Below are 14187 nucleotides of genomic sequence, written 5' to 3'. Positions count from 1 at the left end.
ATAATTATCATTTATGTTAACAGCGCTCTAATGTTCCTACCTCTCAGTTCCCTCCCCACAGCAACAACTGTCATTTTTTTGTTCTTTTGATAGTGGTCATGCTGATACATGTGAGAAGATATATCATTGTGCTTGTCTTTAAAAAAAATTTAATGTTTATTTTTGAGAGAGAGAGCGTGAGCAGGGGAGGGGAGGATAGAGACGGAGACACAGAATCTGAAGTAGGCTCCAGGCTCAGAGCCTGATGCAGGGCTTGAACTCACAAACAGTGAGATCATGACCTGAGCTGAAGTCGGATGATTAACTGACTAAGCCACCTAGGTGCCCCTGGTTGTCTTTTTTTTTTTTTTTTAACGTTTATTTATTTCTGAAAGAGGGAGAGTGAGAGAGAGCCAGAGAGAGTGAGCGAGTGAGCGCATGGGCAGGGGAGGGGCAGACGGAGAGGGAGACAGAGGATCCAAAGTAGGTTCAGCACTGATCTCAATGAGCCTGCTGTGGAGTCTGAACTCAGGAACCTCAAGATCATGACCTGAGCCAAAATCAGGTGCTCAACAGACTGAGGCACCCAGGAGCCTCTTATTGTGGTTTTGATATGCATTTCTCTGATTAGCGATGTTGGGCGTTTTTTCATATGCGTTTTTCATACGTTTTTTTCATAAATTGTTGGCAATTTAAAGCATCTTTTGAGAAATGTCCATTGAATCTACTGCCCATATTTTATTTTATTTTTTTAATTTTTTTTAACATTTATTTATTTTTGAGACAGAGAGAGACAGAGCATGAACGGGGGAGGGGCAGAGAGAGAGGGAGACACAGAATCGGAAACAGGCTCCAGGCTCCGAGCCATCAGCCCAGAGCCTGACGCGGGGCTCGAACCCACGGACCGCGAGATCGTGACCTGAGCTGAAGTCGGACGCTCAGCCGACTGAGCCACCCAGGCGCCCCTACTGCCCATATTTTAATGGAGCTATTTGTTTTGACCTTTTTGAGTTGTAGAAGTTCCTGAAATATGCTGAGCAGTAATCTTCTTATCAGATATGTTTCCCAATTATGTTCTCCTTTCTGACCATTCCAACATTTTTAAAAAAAGTACTCTCTACACCCAACGTGGCGCTTGGACTCTTGACCACAAGATCCAGAGTTGCATCCTCCACTGACTGAGGCAGCCAGGTACCCTCCCTCCTTTTCTGTCATTTGTCTTTTATTTGGTTGATTCTTGCATTGAAGTGCAAAAGTTTTAAACCCTGATATAGTCTCATAGGTCAAAATTTTAAACTTTATAAGGATAATATTTGTGTATTGCTTGTGTAATAAAGATAATAATAGATGTCACATTGATTACTGTAATTTGTTTTATTGCTGTGTAAGAGATTGTCACAAGCGCAGCGGCTAAAGGAAACTCATTAAATAGTCCAAGTTCAGTAGTAAGGATTGCTGAGGCTGTATTTAGAGCTGAGCCATTCTCTCCCCCATCACGAACCCTGATGGCAGAGGTCCCTATACCTATCGCTGAAGTCCTTAATAAAGCCTATCTCACCATCTGAATGAGTGTGGGTGAACATTTGTTTTCCGTAAGGTGGATCTGTGTGTGTCACACTGAACCACCTCTCTACACATGGTACCAGTCTCTGCATTGTACGCAGCAGTAGGGGGGACCATGCACCCCACTTTAGGTGGTGTCCTCCCTGGGGAGCAACCCTTAGCACCTCAGTGCTCTATACTGCGCACTGTACCTCTGCCTCCTCTGTGACAGTTTTTTGTTTGCCATACCTTATACAGTTTCTGGAATTTTTTCCTAGTGTCATTTGTGCAAGTCCTTGTAAGATCCACTTTTAACAAGAACCCTGCTAGTTCAGCTTTGAGCTGAAGCCCTGCTTTCCACATCTGATCACCGTGTCCTGTGTTTAGCAAGAATCCTGTTCTGTTGCTTTAACCAGAATCCCCTTGGTTTCCTCTTAGCACTTTTCCATCACTGCCAGGGCTCTGCTCTGTGTTTGGAGGGAAGGGCCGTCTCTCCCCGAAGTGAGGTCCCAGGCGGAGGGTCCCTGTATCTATTGCTATGATCTGAGCGATGTCCATCTCACGATTCTAGCAAGGGTCATGGAGTATTCTGCCTCCGCGGTGGCTCGTGGTAGGTGACACCATGCAGCCTGATGGCACCACGACCCTGCTCCTCAGCCCCAGAGGCGCTCCTAGGCGGCACCTGGCGCCATAGCACACGGCGTGTTTGGGCCTCATCTGGGTCCCCTGCGGGGCTCTGCGGGTTTGCCCTCCTCACAGCACTCCTGGGGGCAGCTTGGGAGGACTCCCCTCTTGGAGCTCCCCCCAGTTTAGTCTGGAGGATCTTAGCCACCCCGATCAAAGGCGACACCGCGCGGCAGCCATCAAGAGCAAGTGCGCCACCAGCAGCGTTTCCCTCCAGGCCGTGGCCGCCTCCCTGGGGTCGCGTTGGTCAGCAGGACCAGTCCCAGGCTGTGCGTCCTAGGCTGCGTGAGGTGATCCTCGATGCCGGCAGCCCGTGGGCCTCCATACGTGGCCTGCGGACTGTTCTGAGCGGAAACAGTGGGATACCGACAGGGAAATGATGGCCCTGAAGGAAGAAGCTCGTATTTGCTCCTAGTCCCCCAAACAGGAGCCGCGGCAGGGCCGGCGGGGCCGGGAGGGAAGCAGCTTGGGGTCAGCAGGCAGAGGGCAGAGGGCAGAGGGCACTGCGGGTGCAGCCAGTACGGGGGATTTCTGGAGAAGCAGCGGGCAAAGTGATGTAAAGGAGAGGCACACACTTAGGCTTTAACTGCTTCTGCCAGGCTCTTTCCTTCTCTGGCAGGTAATTGTCGTAGTCGTCTCTTCTGGTGCTTTGCGTTTCCATGGTAGGTGTCGAAACGTCTCCTCTTTCGTTTAGATTTTATTAATTGGGGTCCTCCCTCCTTTGTCTTGGTTAGTTAAACTAAAACTTGTCAATTTTGTTCATTTTCTTAGGAAGGGAACTCTTATTTCGTTGATCTTTTCTTTTGTCCTTTCATTGTCTATTTCACTGATTTCTGCTGAGATATTATTTTTGTACCTGCTGCTAATATTTGGTGTTGGGGGTTGTTTTTTCTGTTTTTCCCTGTTGTTCATGTTAGAGCGTTATTTGTGATCTCTCTTCATTCTTTTTGTTTTTTTTTTAAAGTTTATTTATTTTGAGAGAGATGGAGAGCAGGGGCAGAGAGAGAGACAGAGAGAGAGAATCCCAAGCAGGCTCAGCTCTGTCAGTGCAGAAGTGGATGTGGGGCTCGAACCCAGGAACTGTGGGTCATGACCTGAGCTGATACCAACCGTTGGAGGCTTTACCAACTGAGCTATGCAGGCGCCCCTGTTCATTCTTAATGTCATTTTTAATAAAACATTATGCTGAGAACTCCTTTTGCTTTATCTTACAATCTTCGTTGTTTTTGTGTTTGTTTGTTTGTTTCTGGGTACTTTTTGATTTGTTTTGATTTTCTCTTTGGTTAATGTGTTTGTTCCGGGGTCTGGTGTAAATCTACACGTTTGGGAATTTTCCAAAATTCTCCCGCTAGTGAATTTTGCCTTCATACCGCTATGCCCAGAAAAGAACTTAATACGATTCCAGAGCCAACACTCTAGCCTACCGGACGCTCTTGGAGGCACTCTATGCGGTATGTTAGGAGACACTGTATTGCGGAGGCTTCGTGAGTGGCTGTGCAAGTGCCAAAGAGCACTCAGCCCTTTGAGCTCTCCAATTTTAGTCTGGGAAATCATGGCAACACCTGATAAAAGAACACAGTTCAGTAGTCATCACGCAGTAAGCGTGTCAACAGCCAACGTGCCCTTTAGGCAGTGACCATGGCTGCTTGCTTTAGCTGATGTGTCCAAACAGTTGAAAGAGATGTTGTCTCTTTCTCGTGTGTAACGTCGTTGCTGCCTGCACCAATTGTTCTAATAATGTACCGTGGACTTGTTTTGAGGAGAAATCGTAAGAGACATGGACATAAAGTGATTGCCGTGAATGAAAATATTTTCATTACACTCACCAACGTCCCTTAGAAACAGATGGCAGGCTGGCTGGAAAGGCCACTGGGGAAGGAGTTTGCATGATTAGCAGAGAGAGGGGGTAGGGAGACTGCAGGCAGGAGCATTAATGGAGATTTTCTCGGGAAGGAATGCTAAACAAGGTAAGCAAGGCGTACAAGCTATTATTGGAGAGTTGCAGAGTTTTTGTGGACTCCGGGCTATAGGATGGTCTCTAGTTGTCTGGTACTTTGCCCAGTAGTGATTAGGGCAGGGAATTGAGTCCTGGGCTGTCGAAGTGGCTTGAAAGGATGTTGGGGATGTGGAGTCAGGGACTGGTTCACTTGCATATCAAAGCTTTGCTAGTAGGCAATTTGTTATTGCTTGGAATTAGTTAATCCAGGGTGGGTGGTTTCCCTGGGTCTAATACCTCCTAATTCCACATACCTAAGAAAATATAGTTATAAAATATTTATTCACTGGGGAGCCTGGCTCAGTCAGTTAAGTGTTGGACTCTTATTTTCAGCTCAGGTCATGATATTGTGATTCATGAGTTAGAGCCCCACGTTGGGCTCCAGGCTGACAGTTCAGAGCCTGCTTGGGATTCTCTCTCTCTCTGCCTCTCACTTGCTCATTCTCTCTCTCTTTCTCAAAATAAATAAATAGACTTAAACTATACTCATTTTGAGAGAGCAAGAGAGCACGCACATGGACACATTCAGGGGAGGAGCAGAGAGAGACAGAGAGAGACAGAGAGAGAGAATCCCAGGCAGGCTCCTCGATGTGAGTGCAGAGCCTGGCATGGGGCTCGATCTCATGAAGCGTGAGATCACGACCTAAGCCAAAATCAAGAGCCAGACACTTAACCACCGAGCCACCCAGGTGCCCTGAGAAAACATAGTTACTACTATTGGCCCTGTGATGCTCAGGCATCTCAAGGTGTTTTGGTGGAACTGTGCAGATATGTTAGCCTTAGTAGATATGCAAGATGCATATCTTCTATAGATCTGCTGTGCAACGTTGTGCTCAGAAACAAGAATACTACATTGTACACTAAGAATCTGTTAAGAGGGTATATCTCATGTTGAATGTTCTTACCACAATAAAATAAAATATTACAAAACAAGTATAATAGTAAGGAACTACATTACTGAAATATTTTAAGAGGCAAACAAGGAGAAAACACACCCATTAGTAAAATTAGCCTAACCTGGAAGTTGGTTCCCAGTGAGCCATGAAAATAAGTTAGGGATTTGTACCATACATACAGGTCAAAGAATCGTGATCCATGTTTCATAGATATAATGCCTCAAAACCTTGGGCAACATTAGATAAAGTCTTAGACGTTCGTTGATAGTTCTGTGTGACTTGATTTTGTCTACTGATGGCAGTGACTCTGGTTGAAAAGCCTGCAACTCCCAACGATGTGACCTATTCCCCAAAAGGGAATGAAAATAGGGTCACATCTATGCCTTTGCCAAAGTGAGGCTGAAGGGAATGGTGCTTCTTGAGATTGATATATAGTCATGGGAAACCCCGGTGTGAGCAGGATTGAATGGGAATCCCATTTTCGTAGGGCAACACCAGGTACAGGTGACATTGATTTTTGTTATTAGGGCCATAAGAAAAGCCCAATCCTGAAGTACGTGGCTTCAGGCAAAATTGGGATCCTAAGCATAGTTGTTTTTTTTTTTTTCGTGGACTTTTGTGTGCTGTTTGAAGGCCAAACATCTCCGTTGGGATGGAGCAAAAATGCCAATAATGTTTAGCAGTGAGGGTTGGTACAAATCCTATGCAGAGGGCCCCCTAATTAGAACGGTTGTTTGAAATCTTAGGAGCTTGGTATAATGGAAGTATTGAAGCGAGTTGGACCTGTTCTCGGCTGCTTAACCTTCACTTATAGGCGATCTCGGAACTATGTCGGTGGGATATGCGTGTACAAGTAGGACAGTGGTAGGTTTATGGATCTCAAGCCCCACAATTGCAGGCAGTTAAACTCCGTGCTGCCATTCCTGTCGATTGTAAATATTGCTAGTATCAGAATGACTTTGGGGAAGACAGGTGCATGGTCTTTGGCTTTAAACATATGGGTGGTAAGGTTGCTAGGCAAAGAATGAGTGGTTGTTGGTGGCTATGCAAAGTCTGATGATGAAGCAGATTTAGAAAGCTGGGTTGGGGTGCCTGGGTGGCTCAGTCGGCTGGGTGTCCGACTTCGGCTCAGGTCATGATCTTAGAATTGGGCTCTGTGTCGACAGCTGGAGCTTGCCTTGGATTCTGTGTCTCCATCTCTGTGCCCTGCCCCCACTGGTTCTCTGTCTCTCTCTCTCTCTCTCTCTCTCTCAAAAATAAATAAATATTAAAAAAAAAAAGAAAGTTGTGTTGGTGAAGTGAAGGGGTGTGGTGAGTGGATGGTAGTGGTCTAACTACCATTCTGACAGGAGCCAACAAGAATCAGCCAAGACTCATAGCAGGACACATAGAAAGGGCCAGTCTTGTGAACGGAAAATTAAACATGGAGTCTAGCTGTAGTTGAGGGTACATTTCAAGTGACAGCCTCAAAGATACATTTTTTTATGAGCCCCTGTGAACCTTTTCTGTGTGCTTCACTTCCCTCCGTGAATGTTCTTCTCTGTCTAAGCAGATCCTACTCACCTCCCCAGGCCGAGCTCAAGTTTGCGCTTAACTACTTGCACTGGAGGGCGAATTTTGAGAGATACTGTCAAGATACGTGTTTCTGATCCTGTCGTTTATCTTACCGATCCCAGGTTTCCTAGCATTGCTTTGCAACCACGCAGCTTGTCACTTGGAGTTTGAAGGCAGGATAGGATATAGTAAGATCCTGGGTGAGGCACGTTGCTAGCTCGGGGGCGGGGGGGAGGGGGAGGAATAGACATTTGGTGGATGATCCTGTTGTAAACGATCCCGGGAAGTTCAGGGTCAGGAGTCGGGGAGGACGGCATAAGTGTGGAGCGATGCAACTGGGTTGAGTCCAAGGGATAATTTTGAGTAAGAGCTTGAGCAGGAGGTGAGGTCACTTTTAGCAGTGAACTCCTGTGCCGGCAGGAGGGGCCCTCTCCAACAGCGAGCCAGAATTCTTTCCGAGAAGTCAGTAAGTCCTCCGTAGCCTGGCTCCTCTATTTTGCTGCCAGGAAGCCACGATACAGGGCTGTCAGGTGGCGGATGGTCTGCGCTCAGGCCTGCGGTGGTTTGAACTAAAATTGTTTAGGTGGGCCCAGGTTCAGAGGGCATCGGCCCCTTCAGATTTTGGGAAAAAAAAAAAAAGACTCCAGTTTTGACTCCAGTTTGCTTTTCACTGTACGGTCACCTAGAAGGGGCCCTGGAGTCCATTTAGTTGCAAACCGTGTACCTGGTGTTTCTGAGGATATCAGAATTCCTCTCTGGACCTTCCCCAAGTCCCCTGGTGGGGCTCCTGTTCCAGAGCCCGTCATCAAAACTTTCTTTCTCCACTGTCTAATGTCTGTTAGTTTAAATTTTTATTTAGCCACTATTTTAAGCAGAAAAAAATCCAGAAGACTCCTAAGCCATAACATGGTAAGTGCACAGCGACACTGTCACTCTCCCCCACCTTCTTCCTCCCTGTTTTTACAACCTCCTTTGTGCCGTGATTGATTTTATTATTTCCTGAGTTGCATTTCAGAGTTTCTTTGTGGAAATATAATTATATATTCCTAGTTCTGCCTTTCTCGTACAAAATTCATTACATTTTGCTTTTTTGTCACCTAATGTATTCCAGAGCTCTTCCTAAATAATATTTGAGTGTCATCTATTAGTTTTTAAAAATGGGGTCTACGGAATTCATATTAGCTTCTAAAATCATCCTTATGGCAACTATATATAAATGGAATAATTCTATAGTGTTGCAAGTTGACCAGTGAAAACAATTGAGGTGAGGGGAGGCAGGGGAGTTTAAATAGAGGGAAAGGCTCAAGAATATAGTTCTCATATTGATGATTTCATCATATAAAAGCCAACAGTAATTATTTTTTTAAAAGTTAAAGCTCCAGAGGGCATAAACTTTGAAATGAATTAAAAAAACATTTTTTTTGGTCTTTAGTTGGAGATAGTATTTTTTTTAACGTTTATTTATTTTTGAGACAGAGAGAGACAGAGCATGAATGAGGGAGGGTCAGAGAGAGGGAGACACAGAATCCTAAACAGGCTCCAGGCTCTGAGCTGTCAGCACAGAGCCCAACGCGGGGCTCGAACTCATGGACCGCGAGATCATGACCTGAGCCGAAGTCGGCTGCTTAACCGACTGAGCCACCCAGGCGCCCCTGAATTTTGAATTAAAGGAAGGAACAAGTGAGGGTGCCTGGGGGGCTCAGTCAGTTGAGCGTCTGACTTCTGCTCAGGTCACGATCTCGCGGGTCATGGGTTTGAGCCTGCGTGGGGCTCGCTGCTGTCAGCACAGAGCCTGCTTGGGATACTCTGTCCCCTGCCCCTACCCCGCTTGTGCTGTCTCTCAAAAAGGAAGGGGGCGCATGGGTGGCTCAGTTGGTCGAGTGTCCTATTCTTGGTTTCTGCTCAGGTCATGATCTCATGGTTCAGTTACTGAGTTGGAGTCCTGTGTTTGGCGTTTTCTCTGTTTCCCTCTCCCTCTGTCTCTCTCTCTGTCTCAAAATAACGTAAAAGGGAAAAAAAAAAAAAAAAAAAAAAGAAGGAACAAGTGTGTGGTTAGTCCTGATTATCACCAGAAGTTAGGGGCATTATCTTTCAGGATTATAAATTGTGCTTTTCTGATAGCAAGAAAAAAAAAACAAGGTAAAGAAACAACGTGCTAGTAGAAACAAAAGAGGGGAAGGAGTGAAAGAAAAAAGAGAAAGAGTAGACTATGGTAAGAATTGGTAAGGAATTATTAGAAAAAAAAACTATAGCAAAGGATGCCCTATTTGATGTCTTTGTATAAAGACGTATTATGGGTGAGGGGCGCCTGGGTGGCTCAGTCGGTTAACCATCCTACTTGGGCTCAGGTCATGATCTCACAGTTTGTGAATTTGAGCCCAGCATAGGCAGTTTGTCAGCACAGAGCCTGCTTCGGATCCTCTGTCTCCTTCTCTCTCTGCTCCTCCCTCGCTCATGCTGTTTCTCTCAAAAATAAGGAGACCTTAAATTTTTTTTTCAAAAAAAGATGTATCCCAGAGGTATCCACATAATGTAAAAGTGGGAAGGAGTTGGCTTGACTGGATTAAAGGAAGAACAGAATGGGAAGACTGTGACAAAGAAGTTAGATCTCATTGCACAGAAGTTTAAATCAACAGGGGAACATGTTATGATATTAGAGTTTTTATGATATTAGTCGCTGGTCCTGCTGCCACTCCTTTGTCCATATCTACTCCAGACAGATAGGAGCAACTACTAAAAAACTTTTTCTTGTCTTTAGTTCCGGCGGATCATTTGTATGTTTCGTTAAAAATAGGCTCATAGTGCTCTGTAGCGCTTTGCTGACTTCAGTCATTTTTAAGTTCTCGTGTGATAGATGAGGGTTAAACTCATTTGCAGAGTTCTCTCCCACCTCTCATCTCCCCACACTGACACCCACCAACGTTTTCTGTGTGTCCACCATATACCTCTGCCACTTTATAGACTTTAACTTGCCTTCCTTTTCCAAGAACCTGTTTGTTCCTTGTTCCAACTATCACCCTTACCCTCTGTCTTTTGAATGACATTTTTGTCAAAGATGGGGACTATCTTACAGAGAGGAATCAAGAACAAGACAAAATGCATGGAGATATCTTGTGATCATTCTCATTAAATTTAAAATTTTGATTTGGATGGGGCATATGAGTGAATTCTTTTCTATTAAACATGACATTATGCTCTTTATATACTTCTAAAGTTTATTTATTTATTTTTGAGACAGAGACACAGAGAGAGAGCGAGAGCAAGCGAGCTCTCACACATGCTGGGAAGGGGCAGAAAGAGAGAGGGAGAACGAGGATCCCAAGCAGGCTCTGCACTGACAGCGGGCTCAAACTCACAAACTGTGAGGTCATGACCAGAGTTGAAATCAAGAGTCAGACGTTTAACTGACTGAGTTTCCCAGGTGCTCCCTATACTGTTTATAAAAATGCCAGGGTAGGGGCACCTGACTGGCCCAATTGGTAGACCATGCGACTCTTCGTCTTAGGGTCGTGAGTTCAAGCCCCACATTGGGCATGGAGCCTACTTTAAAAAAAAAAAAAAAGAAGCCTGGCTAATGGGTAAAATCTTCATGATAACTTCGCCTGACTATGAATAGGTATATGTGCACTAATAGAATTTTAGGGAAAAATAAACTCTAAACTGATAGAATCTAAATTCTTTTATGATTCAGGAATGAGATCTCTGCTTTCCCTTTTTCCTTCAGACATTAGCCTAATGTTAGCTTAAACAGCTTACAAAACATCAGCATTATCAGAATGATTTCTGGACATAAAATAGCAGTTTTTATTCTTCCTTTGAAGAAAGAATGTGAAATAACACATACATAGGATCTTTTTTCTCCCTGGGGAGGGAACATACAAACCCAACCTTGATACTTAGTGTCCTTTAAAGAATTATTAGTGAATGAGTTTAGCTCTATAATGGATTAATAAAAGATTGTGGGGATCTGAAAAAGTTTAAGGCTTAACCTTACAGATAATTAAGCTCTGCCAAAAAAAGTACCCATTGCCAGTAGACAGAAATGTAGTCTGGAAGGACTACTAACTGGATGCAGGATGAAACTTCCTTTAATTTTATATGATAGGGGCACCAGGGTGGCTCATTTGGTTGAGTGCCTGACTCTTGATTTTGGCTCAGGTCATGATCCCAGGGTTCTAAGATCGGGCCTTTTGTGGGGGCTCTGCACTAGCATGGAACCTGCTTATGATTCTCTGTCTCTCTCCCTCTGCCCCACTCATGCACAGTCTCTCTCTCTCTCTCTAAAAATAAGAAAAAAATTTTTATATGATAGTATCATGTTGAAAAAAATGCTATCAACTAAACTAAAACACGTTGATTTTTTGGTAATTTAGTGTTTTATTTCATACTTCGTGAAATAACCCTTTCAGACTTAGATTTATTATATGTCAACCTTGTGTGTGCATATAAAGGGAGATGTAAGTAAAATTGGTTAAGGGGTTCCAAAATTTCTTTGCATTCAAAACCCACCTTTTCTAAAACACTTTTTGTATCAGTTGTTGATGGCTGTGGTTTTCCATACAGTATTGTCTTCTGGGCCACCAAAAGTGTTGGAGATGTATCGACTCGTGTATGGACTCCTAAGAGTGCCCTACTACTGAATCTAGGGTTTTTTTTTTTTTTTTCCCTCAAGTCGCTGATTCTATTCCGAAGGCTTCCAGGCTGGCATTGTCTGATCTAGCCAGAAGAGGTCAATGGGTAGTTTCCCGGTAACACATAGGATTCATTTTACTTCTTCAACGATTTTTTTTTGACTCAAACTTAGAGGGATTGTAATTGACAAACCATACCATCAGAAATAATATCTAAGTCATTTCAGTGTGTGTGTGTGTGTGTGTGTGTGTGTGTGTGTGTGTTAGGCTTATTTAACTGTTTATTTGTAGGTTTCCAAAACGCATGAAGAACTAATGTTCTTGGTAAGGAACTCGGGTTTCTCAGAAGTCTAAGCTCTTTTAGCCAGTCCCATCTCTTTTTTATATGCTGTTAATTTCCTCCTTTAAGGGTTGTGGGTTTTATTAAACAATGCACTTAACTCAGTTGAAATAAGGACAATGTAAAAAGCCACATTCAGTTTTCTATATGTGGAGGTGCTGACATCCAGGTTAATACAGCTACCTGGCCAGTAATATTAAGAGACCAGTTTGTAAAATGCATCTTGATTTCTGAGATGTTGAAGTGTGAAAAATGTGTGTCTTTGCATCTGTGAAATGCATTATGTCATGGTGGCTGGGTTAATGTATAATGGGCTTTCTTTCACCATTTCCAAGGTTGGGATGTACCTTAAAAGCTTGCCTTAAAAAAATCAGTATACATATATATATTTTTTTGGTGTGTTAAAAAAATCTAAATAGCTGCAATAGCCCAGGTTTAAAGTCGGAGAAAGATGTAGGGGGCGAGGCAAGAGCTAAGTAATACACAAGAATGGAAACTGTGGAAGCAAAAGCAATGGTGAATTTAAAAAAAGGGACAAAGTCACAAGCTTATTTAAAAAATGTAATGACAATGACAACAATAGCCAAAGAACAAGGTAGCTCATTCTAAGATTATTTTTACCTAAAACATAAGCTCTTTAATCGGAGGCTCTCTCCACTTTAGGGATGCTCATTTTCCTTATCACAGATTTTAATGATATATTCAGTATTGTGATTGATTCTGGTTTGTGTCCCCCTCATTACAGTCAGCTGTTTTTGCACACCACCATATTCGCAGTGGGTGGTACAGAATACCATTGAATGACTGAGGGGATTTCGGTTAATATTCGTAACCCTTTCATGTGCAGGGGAGGTCTTTGAATACCTACCCTCCTTAAGCCTCAGTTGTCTCTTTTGTCAACTGGGAATAATAGGATTCCTAGTAAGATCCTCTAAAGGGTTGCTTTGAGGATGAAATGCAAGAGTACATATATAAACCTTAAACACAGTGCCTAGCACAAAGTAAGCGCTCATTAAACTGGAGCTTTTGTTTGCTGCAGCTCACTGCGGCAAACACACACGAACGGCGCAAACGCCGAGCCCTCTCAGCGGAATTTTCTTTTCGAGGTTCGTCTGTTGCTGGGAATTGACAAGCAATTTCCCTCTGGGCCCTCAAATGCTAAAACCTTCGTGTCTATCTCGCGTCCTAACTCCGCTGTGAGCCCAGTCATTTTGGTTAGAACAGGTTTGATTTTACAAGCTCCGGAGTGGGGCCCTGACCCCGGTGGAAGTGTTCGCTTTAAAAGATCTGCGGGAGGGGAGGGTTGGGGCGGGAGGAAGGGGGCTCCAGCGCCGGGGGGCGGGGGTGGGCGGGGGGCGGTGCGCGGCTCCTGCGTCAGAAGGGGCCCTGTTTTCGCACCTTCCCTGACGTCAAAGCTCAGTCAGGACTGCAGCGCTACGTTCCCGGTGGATGTCTACGTGGGCTGAGTCGTGACTCGGGGCCCGGGTCTTGCGAGTGACGCTTGCACTTCGCTCCTCGTCTCACACCGGCGGGAGAGGCCGGGGGGCTCCTCTGTCTGGCTCCGCGGGCTGCGGGCGGCAGGCAGCGGGCGGCCGCGGCGCCCTGGACGGCCCGGGGGGTCCGGGCACCGCCATGGAACCAGAATAGGAAGGGAGCGCGCCCACCGGTCCTCGGCCTGCGCCCAAGCCCGGGAGGAATCCGGGAGGCCTCCGCGGAGGTGAGAACCGCGCCGCAGAGCACCGCGGCGGCGGCGGCGGCGGCGGCGGCGGCGGGCGCGGGCGCGGGCGGGGCGGGCCGAGCCGAGGCGGCGCGCAGCCGGGGCGACGCCCGCGGGCTCCGTGCGCGCGGCCGGGGGTGGGGCCTGCTCGCCTGGCGCCCCGGGCGCCTTCTTCCTCCCGAGGGACGGCCGGACAGCCCGCCCGGCTCCTGCACCCGCCTCGCAGGTCCTTCTCGGCTTCTCCCGTCCCCAGTCCCTTTCTGCCCGTCCTGCGGGAGCGGGGCCGGCGTCTCCGGGCCCGGATCGAGGTGGCTGGGGCGTGGGGTGGAGGTGGGGCGCAGGCTGCCCTGCGCTTCTGTCGGGGGCCCTGGGTCGGAGGGGCCCGCGGACGCGGCCTGGGGCTGGGAGGTGGAGAGGGGGCGGCTCGCGGAGGTCGGATTTGGGGCTTTGTACCCGCGGGGACTTGTAGGGGCACCTGTGGGGCCGAGATCCGAAGCCACCTGTCCACAAATCCCCTTCCCCCATTGCCCTGCGCTGTGTCCAGCTGTCCCCAGACCAAGGCCCTTATCAGCCTTTGGCGATTGGGATTTATTTTGGAAGCGTTAGATTTTTGTGTTAACGATCGTTTTACTATCGTCGTGCAACAGTTGTGTAAATCTGCTCAGATTACGCCGTCGTTATTACGTGCTCTTTAGAAGGCCCTTTGCAGCTCCTAACATTATCCGACGCGATGATTTTGGCAGCGCGGGGAAGAAATGCATAACGAGATGCTGGCTGTTAAACGTCTTTAATCCCCAGAATAGAATTATATTTAATTTGCTTGACAGCAATTATATACTATCAGGAAA

The 14187-nt window shown here is 46.1% G+C and overlaps 2 protein-coding genes across 8 annotated transcripts in view; one reads left to right on the top strand and one right to left on the bottom strand.

The window, feature by feature from the left end:
* The window catches only part of ZDBF2 (zinc finger DBF-type containing 2), a 56009-nt gene that overhangs the window by 10535 nt on the left and 31287 nt on the right, over positions 1–14187 (top strand). Inside the window, exon 1 of one of the 7 annotated variants that reach the window (XM_047871701.1) lies at positions 13050–13339. The exons of 4 other annotated variants lie outside the window; for them this stretch is intronic. The gene's annotated coding sequence lies outside the window, so the exon portion shown is untranslated. Of the gene's footprint in view, positions 1–13049; positions 13340–13475; positions 13648–14187 lie in introns of those variants that run through there. 2 more of the 7 variants (XM_047871697.1, XM_047871700.1) reach the window with 2 other exon arrangements.
* On the bottom strand, positions 2385–13864 carry LOC125171580 (basic proline-rich protein-like). The gene is made up of 3 exons (XM_047868783.1): positions 13397–13864; positions 13149–13297; positions 2385–2736 (listed from the first exon to the last, which is right to left on the bottom strand). Exons 1-3 carry the CDS (start codon positions 13862–13864, stop codon positions 2385–2387), a joined length of 969 nt encoding a protein of 322 aa, XP_047724739.1.

This window comes from Prionailurus viverrinus, chromosome C1, assembly GCF_022837055.1.
Source record: "Prionailurus viverrinus isolate Anna chromosome C1, UM_Priviv_1.0, whole genome shotgun sequence".
Classification (NCBI taxonomy): Eukaryota; Metazoa; Chordata; class Mammalia; order Carnivora; family Felidae; genus Prionailurus; species Prionailurus viverrinus.
This window is presented reverse-complemented; position numbering and strand designations above follow the sequence as displayed.

Coding starts and splice junctions, on each gene's coding strand:
- LOC125171580 (XM_047868783.1), bottom strand. CDS start 13,864: ATGGGGGAAGGGGATTTGTGGACAGGTGGCTTCGGATCTCGGCCCCAC. Junction 13,298..13,396: donor CCCGCCCCGCCCGCGCCCGC/GCCCGCCGCCGC, acceptor GCTTGGGCGCAG/GCCGAGGACCGGTGGGCGCG. Junction 2,737..13,148: donor CCCCCCGGCCTCTCCCGCCG/GTGTGAGACGAG, acceptor CTGCTTCTCCAG/AAATCCCCCGTACTGGCTGC.